Genomic DNA, 15858 nt, shown 5'->3' on the forward strand with positions numbered 1-15858 from the left:
TTTAAATGATGCCTAAAAAATGTATGCTTCCTGGTAACAATCGTGAGTAAACTCTGTAGAATAGCCGATGCATTTTTGACTTTTTGGATAAATCCTTTGGCTTTAGATAATATTCTATGTAAAGTTTAACTTGTTGAAATTGGAATGTTTACCCTAGTAACTTAGTATCGTTATAATTGAATTATCCTTATATTAATGTTCCTGTAATTGAACAGAAACTATTGAAATAATTATGATAATATTCAATGGAACTGAAAATTGAACAATTATATTTTAATATCTGTTTACTTCTTCTCAAATTACTGTAAATTAATTTATAACAAAAGACCAAATTTTATTTCTCTCTTACGAAACAGAAACTTGACTTTGGAAGACTTGTCAGGTGTCCAAATATTCGTTCTTGAAATTATGTTCATGACCACGCATTCTATTTTTATGAAACTTTGGCATAAATTTTGGGCGGCTAATTTACTTGGCTTAATTAAACAAGTTTTAGACTGAGATGTCTCATGTTTCTTTGCTAAAAGGAAGTTTTAATGTAATTAGAAATTATGCTTATCTTTGTAGAATTTTTAGAAGCCATGTAACGTTTTTCTTGATTGTTACATTTTTTCTACATGTTTTGGTGACATGATAATTGTTTTAAGAATAAAATAACGTGATTTTTTTTTTTTTGATACTAAGCAACATCATAGAACCTTATATTTACAGAAAAAGAAAGGAAATAATTTTTTTTCTAAGAACTGTTGCTGTTTTCCAATAAAGGACAGCATATAAGATGGAATATATTAAGTTCAGTTAAGATTATTTGCAGATAGGCATAATGGTCCATTTATTATATTTTCATGATTGCAAATGGTTTAATCTAATGAGAAAAAACACCAAGTTTTCTTTATTCAGTATTTAATCAACATGTTTAATTATATGTTTGATTATGGCTTTATGTGTTTTTTAACACTTCATTATTTTTGTACGGTTAATTTGAATTTGCGTTTGATCGTGAAAATTGGTATTCGTGGCTTCTAGCGTTTATACACGGTAAGAAGCTTCTTGATTAGGAAGCATTAAGCTTAATACTTTCGAGCAATCTTCGTTTTAAACGATATTATCCGTAGAAAAGAAAAAACAATTCTTATTGTTTTAGCTTATTCAAAATTACAGGTACGTCGAAATACTTCATTCCAGTGGCATAACTTGCCAAACTGAGTTTTTTTTTTGTAAGTTGGAGGAAGGGACATGTAGGTTTCACGATTTGCCACTTGCACTGATCGGGATATATATCTTCACAAATTGTATTAAAATGTATAGAAGCATGATGCTTCGTGCTACATTCCTGAGTATTAGACTCTTTTACCTACTGGTGTAACAGATAGGGGGGGGGGGCATAAGTGTCCACAGTGCTGGCAACTTTATATCTAACTCAAAATCTTGAAAAGTATACATAATGTGATAAGGCTTTGGACTGCCAAACTGGTAATTAATGTGGAAAAATACGCCAGTAGTTTTGGAATGAAAGACTTTAGGCCAAAAAAATTTGCTGAAAAGTATGTTGGGAGAAAAAAAAGAAAGAAATTCCGCTAAAAATTTTTCTGAATTGCTGTAGCTAAACCAAGGTCGTGTGTGAGGGGAATCATGGTTTGAACCCCTGAAATTATTGTCTGACCCGTAAAAGTGTAACAAATTATTAACAAATGTTTGATCCGTTTTAAAAAAATTTTGTGACCTCCCCTCCCTCCGAACAAAAATCTTGGATACGTCCTTGAACTGAACATTACTTCATGAAATGAACATTATCCAGTATATCATTCTTGGAAGGTGTTTCTGGTGGCTATAGACTGGCTAACGAAAGTGAAAGGAAGAAAAGCGACAAAAAAGAAGAAAGGAAAGATTGAGAAAAAGGATAAGAAAATTGTTTTTGCAATTGATAATTGTGTTGAATGTATATATCAATCTACTTACAGTGGATAAGTTTTCAATCTTGATAAAATTTAGAGATTAATTTCACGTGGCTGTTTGTTTCATCCCTCTTAATGGCCTTTGAATCTATACTAAATTTGCCTAAGGATATCATCAACCCTTTTTCTTAGTGAGAAATAAAATCGTAGTTTTACCCTTATAGTTTTGAAACTGTTGTTGAATACTATGTTTATTTCTAAAATTTCTTTTTCAGTACTCTGGAAATCGGTCATATAGTCCTGGTTTGATGCTACGTGATTATAATAAAATGCACCCAGATGACATTAGTCGTATTTACACGTACAGCTATTTAACCGCTGAGCCGACTCAGGGATATATGAAGAGACCAATTGAACCTTATGATAAGCCGCCGAAGTCACCCCATTTTCATCGACCAATTTGTAGGTACCCTTTGAAAGTTTTGAATTGACAGGACTACTCAATCACGGTAATAAAAAAGGAATACTGAAAAGACTTTTAGAATAATATGTAAAATAAATTACATTCAGACCATATTCATAAATTTTTAAGGATGTCAATTTGGGATAAATTCATTAGCTTTTAGAATATTTTGCGCAAAATGGTCGTAATATTAATTTAGGTCTCCAGCTATGTCCAAGTACTCAAGGTTCACATAGTAGCCCCTGGGTCCTGTCTCTGACATAAGTGACGTAAATTGTACAACATGGAAAGAAGTCTAAATCTCAAATTTGTCTCACTTTAAGTAAATAAGTAAGTTTTATTGTACTAAAAGCCCTAGGGCCATGGAAATACGAAACAAAAAGAAAATTTACATTTAAATAATTTTCATTACATAAAACAAACAAAGAGAAAAACTAAGGACAAAAATCTACTTCTCTGCTCCATTGCCAACCTGAGAAATCGTCTTAAATTTTAATACTCGCAAAACATTCATCCCTCATTGCATTCACCTGCCATCTTTCCTCAAACTCACACTTTCCATATACTTCATCTCTCAACTAATCCAGTTCCACACACTCATACGTCACATAACCCACACTCTCATCTCTACTTCCACACATTAGGCACAAATAAGGACCATCTTGCCCTCTCCTCCTCTTTAAATGCTTCCTTCAATATTTGGTTTAGTTGAATTATTCTTTCCCTTTAGCGTTTTTGTCAACAGCTTTCCTGACAACCCGATAGGATGTTGAATACACTTCTCTCAGTTGTTGTCCATAGCTTTTCTAAAAATGATGCTGGAATTGTCTATCCTGTAAAATGTTTACTGTTTTTTTTCTCTGTCGGATAAGGATAAATGCCCTGAAACAAATAAGACCGAATGTACTTGTAACATATGTGAACAGCTTCCCTATTGACGAGAGGCAATATTGCACATTTAATTTTTTCGGTTGATGAAGATGGCTTTAGCTCTAACAGACACTAATTTATGGTTCAGCTCTCCTCTATAAAAATTGAATAGTATTTAAATAGTGAGACTAAATGCATCTGCATGCCTGTACCATTTGAGCCGTGCATCCTGAAAAAATCAAGGAAGTTTTAATGTAAGCATAGAATATAAAATTTAAATTGCAGCTGTCTACGTTAAATCCGTTTTAAGATAAACTATTTTGAGACATTAGACAAATGTTAAAACGAAAGAATTTCAAGAAAAGGATCAATCGATGATTAGGAGTACATCAACAGGTGGATACTTCGCAGCTGTGAATAAAATATACTTAATTAGCAGTCCACACGTTCTTGCCAGGAGATACAGAAAGAAAACTTTTCCGCCAGACGATCATGTTGCTCCAGATTTTCAACATCAGCTAGAGTAAAAATTGTATAAAATGCTTTTTAATATATTTTATAATATAGAGGACCAATTGTGTATCCAAGATTTTTATTGGGCGGGGGGGGGGGCAAAAAACTAAAACACGCATAACAATTTGTTTATATGCATTTGTTTACGTTTGGACGAGTCGGAAGTTGTTTTTTTTTGGGGGGGGGGGAGACCCCCACCCCCTTCCATTAGATACGGCCTTGTGTAGGACATATATAGTGAATATGATGCATTATCTCTCACGATGACGTTATGCATTCGGATTTAATGAATGTGTGACCTTCTAAGCTGTGACCTAACTTTTGTTCTTTGCAAAAGAACATAATAATAATAATAATTTATTTATAACCCACAAAGTACATTAAACTGTGGAGTAAACACACAAAAAAAGAAAAAACAAGACAAAAAACATAACAACATAAATAACATAGCAGCATAACAACATACAACATAAATAAATTACCTCCATTCAAAAAATGGCCAAAGAGGGTCTAAAACACCGATCATTTGCCGAGTTTTAAGACATATATCTTTAGATAAATGTTTCAGTCGGGAGGGCGCATCAACGATGTCAAATTTAGAGACGACTGTATGATTCCGATACCACCGAGGCAGACGCAGCAAATACTTGCAATACTTAAAATATCCTGAGCGTATTTTCTTTGTATCCTTCTTGCGAAGGAGGAAAGCAAAACCAGAAAGATAAAAAACCAGAAAAGATATGTATATTCTTCACGTTTAGAGCTAGATGAACCATATATCATTATTGTTGCTACTGTATTGAACGATGGTATCCAAGAAACTGTTGTTTTTTCATTTTAGATATGTTTATAATTAAGCGATAATTTGTGCCAGCCTTTTACTTATACTGAGTAATGTGTAGCTGTCTTTCCACCTTGTGACTTTTTTTTCTTTTAACGCGTTCCATACTATATTTTTTTTTCAAACACCAAAAAACAATAAGAAGAATCGGGAATTCTTTTCGCAAGACAGTGGGAAACAAATTAGAATTAATATTTCGGCCCTATGTCTAACGGCCGTCCTCAGCAAGACAAAAATATATAAGAAGGAAAAATCTTTCACAAGGTCTGACATTTTCTCAGGTGTTCGTATACCAGGAAAAATTCACAGTATGTTAGAAAAAGAAAATTTTGTCTGGTGTGAAACCGGAAGCTGCAAAAATACGCTAAACTGTTGTGGACTCAGGTTTACTATGAAAGCAGCTTAAACGGGACGGTTTCCAGTTCTGATAATCCAATGTCTGACTAGCATACTTTTTGTTATTCGACGTTCATATATTCGTAAAAAGAAAAAGATTAAGAAGATGTTAAAATCAAATAAGATTGCAAGAATACATCTTTAATTCTTCAAAACAAAGAAGAACAATCTAAAATTTTACACAAATATTTATAACAGGGTTTATCCTTAACCATTGTTTAATATTAAACCATTTATTTTTTATTTTTATTTTTTTTTTTTACAGCTGCTGGTTCGAAAGCAAGAAGTCCTTCATATCCTGGCTATCGAACGTCTAAGCCAGCCATGAAAGTACTTATTGATTCTTTGGAGAAGGAACATCCTCGGCCAAAGTCTCCACATATGAACAACGAAGAACCAATCGAACTATCCCATTTTCCCGCCGGCCATCGACCAAAGCCTGACGAAAAAGCGAAAATCGAACGAGATGACTTTCCAGCCCCACCTTATCCTTACACTGATCCAGGTCGGTATTCCTCTGGATTTTTGTGATATCGTAACAAACTTCATCTCATAATGCTAAACTTTGCTATTTAAATTTTGCTATGCATGTCATCCCATAAAACATGCTCTGAATTGTTTTTTAGTTATTAAAAGAAATACCGGAATCACTCTTGTTTTAATTAGCCACTAAAAAGGGTCCAAAATTGCATAGTGCTTGGCATTCAACTACAAGGTTTGAAATGCTACCCTCTTTAACACATCAAGTTGGCCAAGTATAAGGATCTCCATTACCAAATCCAGATTTCTATCAAGTAATCTGTCTAAACATTAATTCAAATAATTAGTTTTGAGTCAAAACAAAGCTTCCAGGTTTTCTGGGAATGTATCTAGTTTTAAATAATCGACTTTCAAAATGCCAGACTCTTGGGAGAGTTCTTATTTCCAAATTTTTGTAACTGACTTTTCCCTGATTTCTCCCAAAGCTAGCTGCTAAACTTAAAATAAAAAGTACTTTTTCTGTTTTTTATTCCATCCCCCCAACAGTGCGAAAAACCAATCCCATATAGGAAAGATGTAACCGAGTATGGCCTTGTCCTCTGCCCGCTTGAAGCTGTGGATAATCTGCCTTTGAAAGTGTATCCACGTGTAACCTGTAGCATTTTTAGCCAGTACTTTATTGCTTTTCTTAATCTATATTACCCTTGAAAGAAATTGTATAATTAGCCCCCATAATCTTTGGTTTTAGTTTGTCGCGTCTAAAGCAGTTAGTTTTTATAGTTGTGGTATTAGACTGATTCCAAATAACGCGTCACCAGCCATGTCTCTAGCTCCCCTCCCAATGAATTTTCTAGGGAATACGAAACGTTACGTACAAATATTTCTTAGATATTAAACGAAACACAGGTTCTCTATTGAGGATGGAAAACGGGTTTGCTGCTATTTCAAGCAGAATATCCTGTAATCTTTTCTCGCACTTGATAATCAAGTTATTCCTGTATTATTTCTTTATGTTTTTTACAAACTCATATTTTATTTTTTAGAACTAGGCATAAGAAATTTTTGTCTAGCTGGATCTTTTTTCAAAACTGATTTCATGTAAGCTACTTTTTAAGTCCTGATTCATTTGGTGTTTTGGGGTAAACCCGCAATTCATCTAGCCGCGGGAAATCCAGTTTTCTATCAATTTTATTGAGAACTGTGCTCCTACGCTCTTTTAGATGTCGTTTTGTTCTGACCAAATGGAAATACGTTTATTGTTTGATGAATAGTTGTCGAGATCAATATTTTTGTCCAGATATTTATATTATTGACTTTTTCTTATTCTATTTTAGAGCGGCGACGACGTTGGTCTGGCAGTGTAAAAAATATGTCTGTAGCTGGTTCTGATGGTGAGCATGATTACGAAGAAGAAGTTGATTCAGATACACTCTCTAGTCACACAGACGATCCTAAACTTAAGGTAAGATCAGTGATTTTCGATCATCTTTATTCAGAAAAGGAATTTATATTCATTTCGGTCGATTGGCACTTGGGTTACTTATTTGATATTTAGAGTCTGTGGTTTTCTTTTCTCTTCTCCTGGGGAAGGGGAGCGCAAAGGAAGAAAATAGGGAAATGTTCTCAAATATTATGCTCTCTGTTAACTTTCTTTCCGTTAACTCCTTGATTCTGTTGTAACAATATTGATTGTAAGCTACCACTGCCGACATATTTTAACATGTAGTGGTCTTTTTGCCAGCTGCATTTTCAACTACCATATGCGAGCAGAGCCTAGTAGGATATCTCGTTTTTTTTTGTTTTTTTTTTTCATTTTTTATTTTCTAAGTGCAGCATCTACAGTTTTCAGAAACTTTTTTTTTCTTATCCTTAGCTCTCATATAGAAATTTAAGTATGTCTTAATCCATACAAGTTATTTACTCGAGATACTCTTTATACCATTAATTATCACTATATAAAGCATCTGTTGCGACTGGTCTCTGGTGTAGACAGGAAGTAGATCGCGTATAAAAACCAACAAATACAAATATTAAAATAAAGGTTCTTCTATCATCACATAGTAATACTAGCAAAACTAAATTGATGTTGTACATTTTAAATAAGACGTTTTCCTCACTTTGGATTAAAAAGGAAATCGAAAACGTTGTTGCATAGAAAGTTAAAGAATCCAAGCCAGGAATCTCTTTGTACCCTCTCGGATCCAATGTAGGATTCTTTTCATATTGGAAGCTTTTTTCCTCTTCTTTCTTTGCGTCTCAACTAACCGTTACTATCAAGAACGTAAAAATTTCACTGACTAGTTTTTAGTTTTATAAATTTGAAATGATAATTCTCATGGAAAGTTAGTTTAAATTGTTTGTTGCTTTTCCTTCAAATTGTGCGGTAGTACTTTTCATTTTGTTTTAGTATACTTTGTACTAATGTAATCTCGTTCACTTGCGTTCAAATTATTTATAGTTTCCAAACGGAGTTTCTCTGGTGTCGAGTTCACCTTTCATGTACTTAATTGAAATTTAGCTAATGCCTGTCACTAATTCATGCTCAAATACCGATATTTTGGATGTATAATCTTGGATAGAACCTAAATTCAGGAGAAGGGGGGGGGGGGAAATGTGAAAAAAAAATGCTGAAGTATATACTTTTACTGCTGCTAGCTACTCACCGCAGCTTCAAGCCGCCTAAGGCAAACACAGATACGTACGCTCCTTCTCCATTTGAATATATTCAAAGCCTTCCTCTTTGCACCCTCCTGTGAAGTTACACTTTCCCTTAAATCTTTCCTTACGATATCCTCCGAGCCCAACCGAGGGTGGTCTGCTTTCCGTTTAGATCCAGACCTAGACGACTGGCCAAAAAGGATAACCTGTCATCCTTCATTCACTGAACGTGCCCTAGTCAACTCGACCTTTCTCTCATTATAGCTCTATAAGGTGGGATTGAACCACACTTTTGGTTCAGCCTACTGTTTGAAATACTGTCAGTCACTCGGGTAACCAAAACAATCCGTAGAAAATTCCTCTGGACAACATCAAGCAAATCTTCCTCCGTTTTTCGGAGCGTCCATGCTTATGACCAATGTCATTACTGTAGCTTTCAATATTCTTGTCTTGGTTCGCAAACTTATTTCCTATTCTTCCAAACTTGAGCCTTTGCTGTGAGAATGTATCAGAAATCGTAAAAGTGGTGACCCTGGGGAACCGGGGGCGAAATGCCCCCCTCCCTCACCCCACACATAGGCCTGGCAGTACAGTCTTGTTTGCATACCGAAAGAGGAAACATATCTAGCTATTTATCGTTTTATGAAGATATTTCTCAAGATAGGCTGAATATTGTTGTTTCCTTAACTAGATAGAAAGTGTTTCCTTAACGAGATGGAAAATGGAATAGAAAGTGAGAAAAATCCCTCTTGTGAATCTTTGTTCATGATTCACGTTTGCAAAATGTGTTACTTCACGGAAGATTGGGAAACCGGCCAAGATTTGCACAAAAAGTGCTTTAAAATCTCAGGGTTAAAGACTTGAAGTGCTAAATGCAATTGTGTGTTACAATTGTATAAAAATCATGGAAACTTTACCTTTTATAAGTTTTAACATTTAAACCTTCGAACAAGATTTTTTCTCCGCGAAAGGCTAGATAATTTTATTTTCGCTCCCTAGTGAAATTAAGAAGCTTGTGTTTTTCACAATTATGATTACTAGATGCTATGTGGGTAGTTCAAAAACCAATTCAAATAACTACATTTTTCAATTTTGAATATTTCAGCGTCAAAGCACTTGATTGACTAAAATTTGTATGTTTAGGCCTACGTTGATAGTTCCCTGAAAATAAAAATATCAGCAATATCAGTAAGAATTTCTATGATTTTATTCTAAATTACCTTTTTTAAAACGGGCTTATCCATACACTTTAAATTGTACTCAAACACGTAAAATAATCACTAAAAACATCAGTAATTGTTCCTCTAACTAATTTTTTATTAGTATCCCCTGCTATATTTTCCTCAAATTTTCCCTCTATCCTTAAGCACATTAGCAAATGCTAGGAATATTAAAGAAATTTTTTTATACTTGGTAATAGCAGGGTGTTACAGAAGCTATAATAGAGACTGAAACATACTGGGAAATTAGTCCTCCATCACATGTGCTTGGCCTGCAAAGATAAGGTTGCTAAGTTTTTTCAAAGTAGGAAAAAAGGTCCTGCTGATCATTTTAATCTTCTTTTAATCCTCTATTTCATGATTTATCACTATTGTATCGTAACTGTTATTTCTGATTTCAAATATTTCGTAATTATGGTTTGAAAACTATATCGTTGTTCCATGTCCGTTTGTACCAGCTTAGAAGTTATCTGCCAGTGTGTCTGATTACCTGAATATGAGTAATTAATTTCATAATTAAATAGTGGATTAATTGAACAATATAATTAGTAATAATCATAAAATTTTGAAGAAAAAATAGAATTAACCAGAAAAAATACGAGTGAACTAATTATAATCCACCTGAATATTAAGAAATCTGGATATGAATTAACGCAGAAAAATCATTGTAATATGCTATTAGGTAAACAGCTGCCATGCAGCTGTGATTTGAACAGGTTCATTTCTGATAGGCTGTTGTTTGAACTTCATCAAAATGAGAGAGCTCTAAAAAGTTACCAGAGGAAATGCCTGTTGATGGCATGGAAGAAAAAACGCTTAGAGGCGGCGAAAACCCATACTATCTATAGGCTGTTATCAACTTTATAGATATATGGTCTGAAAATACCATTAGTGAGTTAATCGATTTCGTATCTGAGCTTCTCATTTTATTTTATTTATTTTAGAAAGAAGAGGAGGAGCTATCAAAGATTGCGACTGGCATTGGGAAAGTTTTTCTACATCAGTTAAAAGAAAGGGAAAAGATTAAAGCGTGGAAGGCAACTCATATAGATCCAAGAAATGCATCAAGGTATTTTCTCTTATTTTTATGACCTAATTACCTCTATGGATCGTGTGTCTTTCTTCTTCTTTTTTTTTTTGTCGCGAAAAGACAAGGAAAGTATACCTTCTGTAGTCAATTTTTTTATTTTAAAATATTACCAATCCCTAAAAAGAATTGTTTTTTCTATCAAAATGTCTAAAAGCTTCGCTATTTTTCAGTTAGCCAAGTGTTCAACGATTATGACTAGAATTCACAGTTTTAGAAGATAACTTACAATAATTACCTATTTACCATAACTTGCCCAGAGCTGACATAACATTATCCGAACAATAATTTTGGAAATTTTTAGAAACAGTAAAAGGAAAGAGAATTTTAAATACCCGAAAATTTTCTGAAAAAAAAAACTGGTTAAGAAGTCCCTACCTTTTTAAATGTAACCTTACCCTATAGAATCTTGAAAAAAGGGACAAATATGTAAATTTCTAAGCAAAAATGTCAACCCCTAAGAGCCTCGATAAAAGAGAAGTGGAAATAATGCTCTTAGTGTGCTTTAACTATATGCCATTATTATTGACTATTTTCATAGTATTTTTAACTATGGAAAATGTACGCTCGTCTGTAATCGCTCTGAAGAATGCCAAAATTGTATAATATTTTGTTGACAGGGAGTTGAAATTTGAAAAGTGCATTTTAAGTCCATTGCATAATAGAAACTTTTTACTACTGATAAGGGGTCGTTAAATTTGTTGAACTTGAGAATGTTCGTTCTTGCCTTAGCTTTACACAGAAAAAAAATGCACAAAACAAAATTTTACATGTAGAGTGGTTGTAAGAAGAACTAACAAATGTATATCATACATTAGGTATTTAAAAAAAAGAAAAAGAACTCAACTAAACCAAATGTCTAATTGGTTCAAAAGCAATTAACCATGTATGAAAAAGAAGGAGTTGAGACATCCCCTCTCGTGAAACTTGGGATTAAATTTGTTTGTGTTGGGCCATTCAGACAACTGCCATTTTTGGGCTAATTTCCATGTGTCTCGCATTAATTTGTAAAAGCTTTTTTTTCTTATTTTCATGTGTTTTTTTATTCAAGTAATAGGCTGACTATCCAAAATAAAAACATATTTTGAACATGAGACTAATTTAATTTATGTGAACCATATACGGTTATGACCCCTTCAGTATCCACCGGTGACGTCTGTGAAATGGCTTAGTGTCATATTTTCTAATTATCCTTGCTTAAGGTAGAAAATTTAATGTTGTATCCCACGCAACCTAGCAATATCAAACTACAATTACTTAATTTTTTTCTAAAATTGTTTTATGACTCTTAATATTTAATTACTTAATTTTTTTCTAAAATTGTTTTATGACTCTTAATATTTAAGCTCTTAGGTAAGAGTAAAAATGTCAAAATTGCTAAGAAACGATCTTTAATCATCCTTGGGATTCACTTAAGGAAATTAAGTTTATCTTTCCTATATGTAGTAGAAACTTGTGTTAGAGATTTTTTGCAAGACTTCTTTCTAAGATGGATTAAGTTTGGTTTAAGGCAAGAAATGCTGCAGTACCAATACGTTACCCATCACAAAACTTAAATTTGTCTTTTAACCCCAGCGAAGGTAGATATTAGTAGCTGGGTAATGAAACAGAATAGATTAATCTTACCTCATTTGTAATCAAATAAAAATAATGGATATGTTAGAAACTTCTTTCCAAGTTCAAGCAATAATAAAAAAGAAAACTTTTATTGGAGTAGTATTATACTTGCTAGTAAGTCCACTAATTGAGGAATTTAGGAAACTTTATTAGGAATTCTCATTTTGCTGAAAGTACAGTTTTTAGGTTAAATACAATTATTTCGAGCACGTAGAAAATTGCTGGTTTATTCAGCTTGGAAACCACTTAGATATAGTCTCATAATTACTTAAAGAGAAAGTTTTTTTTGTAATTCGAAAAGCCTTCTGATCACTATGTGTGCACAGAAATAGGATTTTGGTACAATTGGCAATTGGTTAAATTGGCGTTGCAAAAGAAAAAGTGGTATCCAAAATTCCATTCGCATCCTTCCACAGTGGCCGCAGCTAGCATTATGCCTTTGTTAGTCAGACATCATTTCCAAGAAACAGTAATGCTACTGAATGCTTAATGAAAAGGAAAGCAAGTTCTAAAATCATGGGATCGATTGCTTAAGTAGGGGAAAGTATAATTTCTTAGCATAAATTGACTAATTTGTTCGTTAATTTAGTTTTTAAAATATTTTATTGATCTTTTGGAAAAAGGATGTACGATCAGGCTCTTTAAAGTACCAAGGACAGTAAAAATGAAATCTGATTCTTTAAGTTGGATAAATGGAAACGTACACAATCATATGTATGTTAGGAAATAAAAAAAAAATCAATTTGTCTTTAAAAAAAAAACCCCTCCTTATGCAGTATTATCATTTAGCGGGTGACAAGTCAAAAAATAAGGAACATATGTAAAAAATTAGCCGAAAATGAGCGAAAAAAGATAATTATCATGGAACTCTAGAGACTGTGTCTTTCAAGACCAATGCTGGCATTAATTGAAAAAAAACTTGGCCAAAGACCAGTGATTGAGAGAGTAAAATTATATAAGAATACAACCCTAACGTCTTGTTACCAGAGAGGAACTGAAAAGAAAAGTTTATGTCATTGAATAGCTAAAAGTCTAATATATGCAATAAAATTAAACTTAAAACTTTTTGCATACTGATCAATGGTCTGCGTAGTGCAGGTATCGATCTCCTGATGTTCTGCCTTCGGATGGGGTTGCAATGCGTGGTTGGGGGCAAATCATCCGACGCTTCCACTGTTTTCCCCCCAGATTTCTCTAGGTGCTCATTCAGACCTAGGTTTACTCAGACTGAGGTTACAGAGACAAAACAATGCCCCCTTCCCAACCCAAACAACCAGCGACAACAGGACTCGAACCCCCTGTCCTCAGGATTTCAAGTCTAGCGCGCAAATCACTCGGCTAGGACTCCACTAAAATAGTTATCAGTAAAATTATTCAAGATGAAACATTATTAGATGAAACTAATTATTAGATAATTTATTTACTTACAGTAACATCTTTTCGCAAGACCAATTATTTTATTTTGTTGTATTTATCCCATTAGTGTTTAACTTCATTCACATATCAGCAGAATCCTTATTTCCTTCCAACTCCAAAAGTATCACTTTTATTACTTAGTCTATAACATGTAAAGTGCAAATATTATATTCATTTTTGCTTCAGACATCAAGAGCAAAAACTTCCAGAAAAAACATTCAAATGTCGCAAACCACTTATTGAAAGATGGCCCAGTTTCCTTGCCGGTTACCTATCTGTTTGGCTCCGCCCCTTTATTTGTGACAAGCATTACACTAACCTTAATTGCATGAATAAGAAATGCTGTGTGCTGGTAATATTCCTGTGATTGTTAAAAAAAATAAAAAAAATATTAGTTTTCTTAAGACATGTGTTTCATAAAATATTATTTGGGGGTTTCTACAATATCTTTAAATTTTTATGAGCGAAAAGTATTGTCAGATCTACCGAATTAATTTCCACTTATTTTTTTTTCCATGGCTTAGCGTGGCAACACAGGTGGCACTTTGCGCATGACTTGTAACCTTCATAATGTTGTAAAGGCCAGAAGAAAAATTGTAGAAAATTCTGGTTTTCCGGTTTGCATAAACCTAAGATGGAACCAGGGGGTAAAAAAAAATTCCTTTTGATGTCGGAGGCATCTTAGTGTTCCAAACGGTTCTATTTTTTTGGCCAGCCTGTTCTAGGAAGCCTTGTAAAGTACTACCTGGCGAAGGCAGCTTGGATATAAGAGAGTAAAACCAGCCAGCTCTAACAAGCTAAGGAAACTGTACTAATCATCCTTCTAGCTCAATGCTATAGCTTTGGGGGTTCAGGCTAGACTTATTTATACCAACTGTAACCAATATTTTGTCAACTATGTAAGCATTAACAGTTTCCTCTTTTTGAAAAATGTTTTAACTTTACTTGGCAATATACAATTCTAGCTCTAACTTTACTGTCGTGCTCTGCGTTAGAGATGTATCCCAAGAAACTAAATTTTGATATTCGGTTCTAGACATTGTTGGTGCCTCTCAAGGCTGTATCCAGGGGGGGGGACCGGTTTTGAACCCCTTCCCACACCTAAATTTTAACAGGCTCCTTAAAATGTAATCAAAATGAATATGAACAAATTTTGTGGGTTAATCTTTTATAATACCACTAAAAAAACTTGCCCCCCCGAACGAAAATCCAGGATATGCCCTTGGGACCACCATTGTTTTGGTTTGGATTAGCCCCCCCCCCTCCCTATTTTTGTCATTATCACCCGAAAATGCAAATAAATTTAAAATTGTATTTATACTTTACATCAAATAATGAGAGGAAGATTCATTTGAACTACTATTTCTACTATTAACTACAAAGCCAAGTATCCTAAGCCCAACACAGCTCCGCAAACTCCTGCTCAACCCCAATATATTTAAAGCTTCACTCTTTACCCCTCCCAAAAAGTTTCAATTTCTATTAAATCCTTCTTTCTGACCCCTCCTCATCCCAATTAGGGACGACCTGCTTTTCGTTTAGCCCTAGATTAATGGCCGAAAAGAACTATCTTTGGAAATCTGTCATCCTTCTTACGCAGAACGTGTCCTAGGCATCTCAGGCTTTTTCTGATTGTAGCCATTGAAAGTGAGACAAAACCAAATTTCTCGTACAGCTTGGTATTTGATATACGGCAAGTCAAACGGATACCCAAAACTGTCCGTAGACGACTCCTCCGGATAAATCAATTCCTCCGTCTTGCGAAGCACCCGTGTTTCAGAAGTATATCTATCCACTGTCATTGCAGTATAGGGGGAAACAGTAGTTTTTTTTTCCCAAGGTAAGCAAAAGGGACATTATTTTCTACTGTGCTTAAACTTATAATTGATAAAAGCAATGATCTAATTTGTCATTTTCACTTTAGAGCTCCTTCTGCTAACCATGAGGTTCCTCTTCGTCTTCGCTACGATTCTCCCATTAATGCCTCACCCTCGAGACTTTTAGATAGACCAAGAACTTTTGACGACGAAGGCGATAGTATGGCCAGTGGTGGATATAGGTCCTCTTGGGGCAGATCCGCTGGTACTCTACCCAGTTATAATGGTAAGGTTGTCATATCCTGTCTGCTTTCCTGGTATTATTAGAGTAATTGATCTTGAAAAAGAAAAAAAAAAACATTTTTTGGAACGTTAAACTTTTATAATATTTGGATTGGTAGAAAACAAGGTGTTAACAAGAAGAAGCGTGTTAAACATTTTGATAGTCATTGATTTCTTTTAAAGAGACAGTATGCAGCAAAGAGCATTTGCTGCAACAGTTTTCTTCATACTACTTTTCATACTACATACTATTTCATATTACTAGTTTTCTTTCGTACTATTTTTCTTCATAATTTCTTTGAA

The 15858-nt window shown here is 34.0% G+C and overlaps 1 protein-coding gene across 12 annotated transcripts in view; it reads left to right on the forward strand.

The window, feature by feature from the left end:
- Positions 1-15858, forward strand: part of LOC136030154 (actin-binding LIM protein 2-like) — a 123972-nt gene that overhangs the window by 86156 nt on the left and 21958 nt on the right. For all 12 annotated transcript variants that reach the window (XR_010618199.1, XR_010618200.1, XR_010618201.1 and 9 more), the window contains 5 exons: positions 2171-2357; positions 5244-5483; positions 6793-6920; positions 10281-10405; positions 15381-15559. Coding sequence is in view for 9 of the 12 variants with exons in the window: in XM_065708868.1 (XP_065564940.1) it covers positions 2171-2357; positions 5244-5483; positions 6793-6920; positions 10281-10405; positions 15381-15559 (859 nt within the window). In the remaining 3 variants the exon portion in view is untranslated. The remainder of the gene's footprint in view (positions 1-2170; positions 2358-5243; positions 5484-6792; positions 6921-10280; positions 10406-15380; positions 15560-15858) is intronic.

This window comes from Artemia franciscana, chromosome 8 (assembly GCF_032884065.1).
Source record: "Artemia franciscana chromosome 8, ASM3288406v1, whole genome shotgun sequence".
Taxonomy (NCBI): Eukaryota; Metazoa; Arthropoda; class Branchiopoda; order Anostraca; family Artemiidae; genus Artemia; species Artemia franciscana.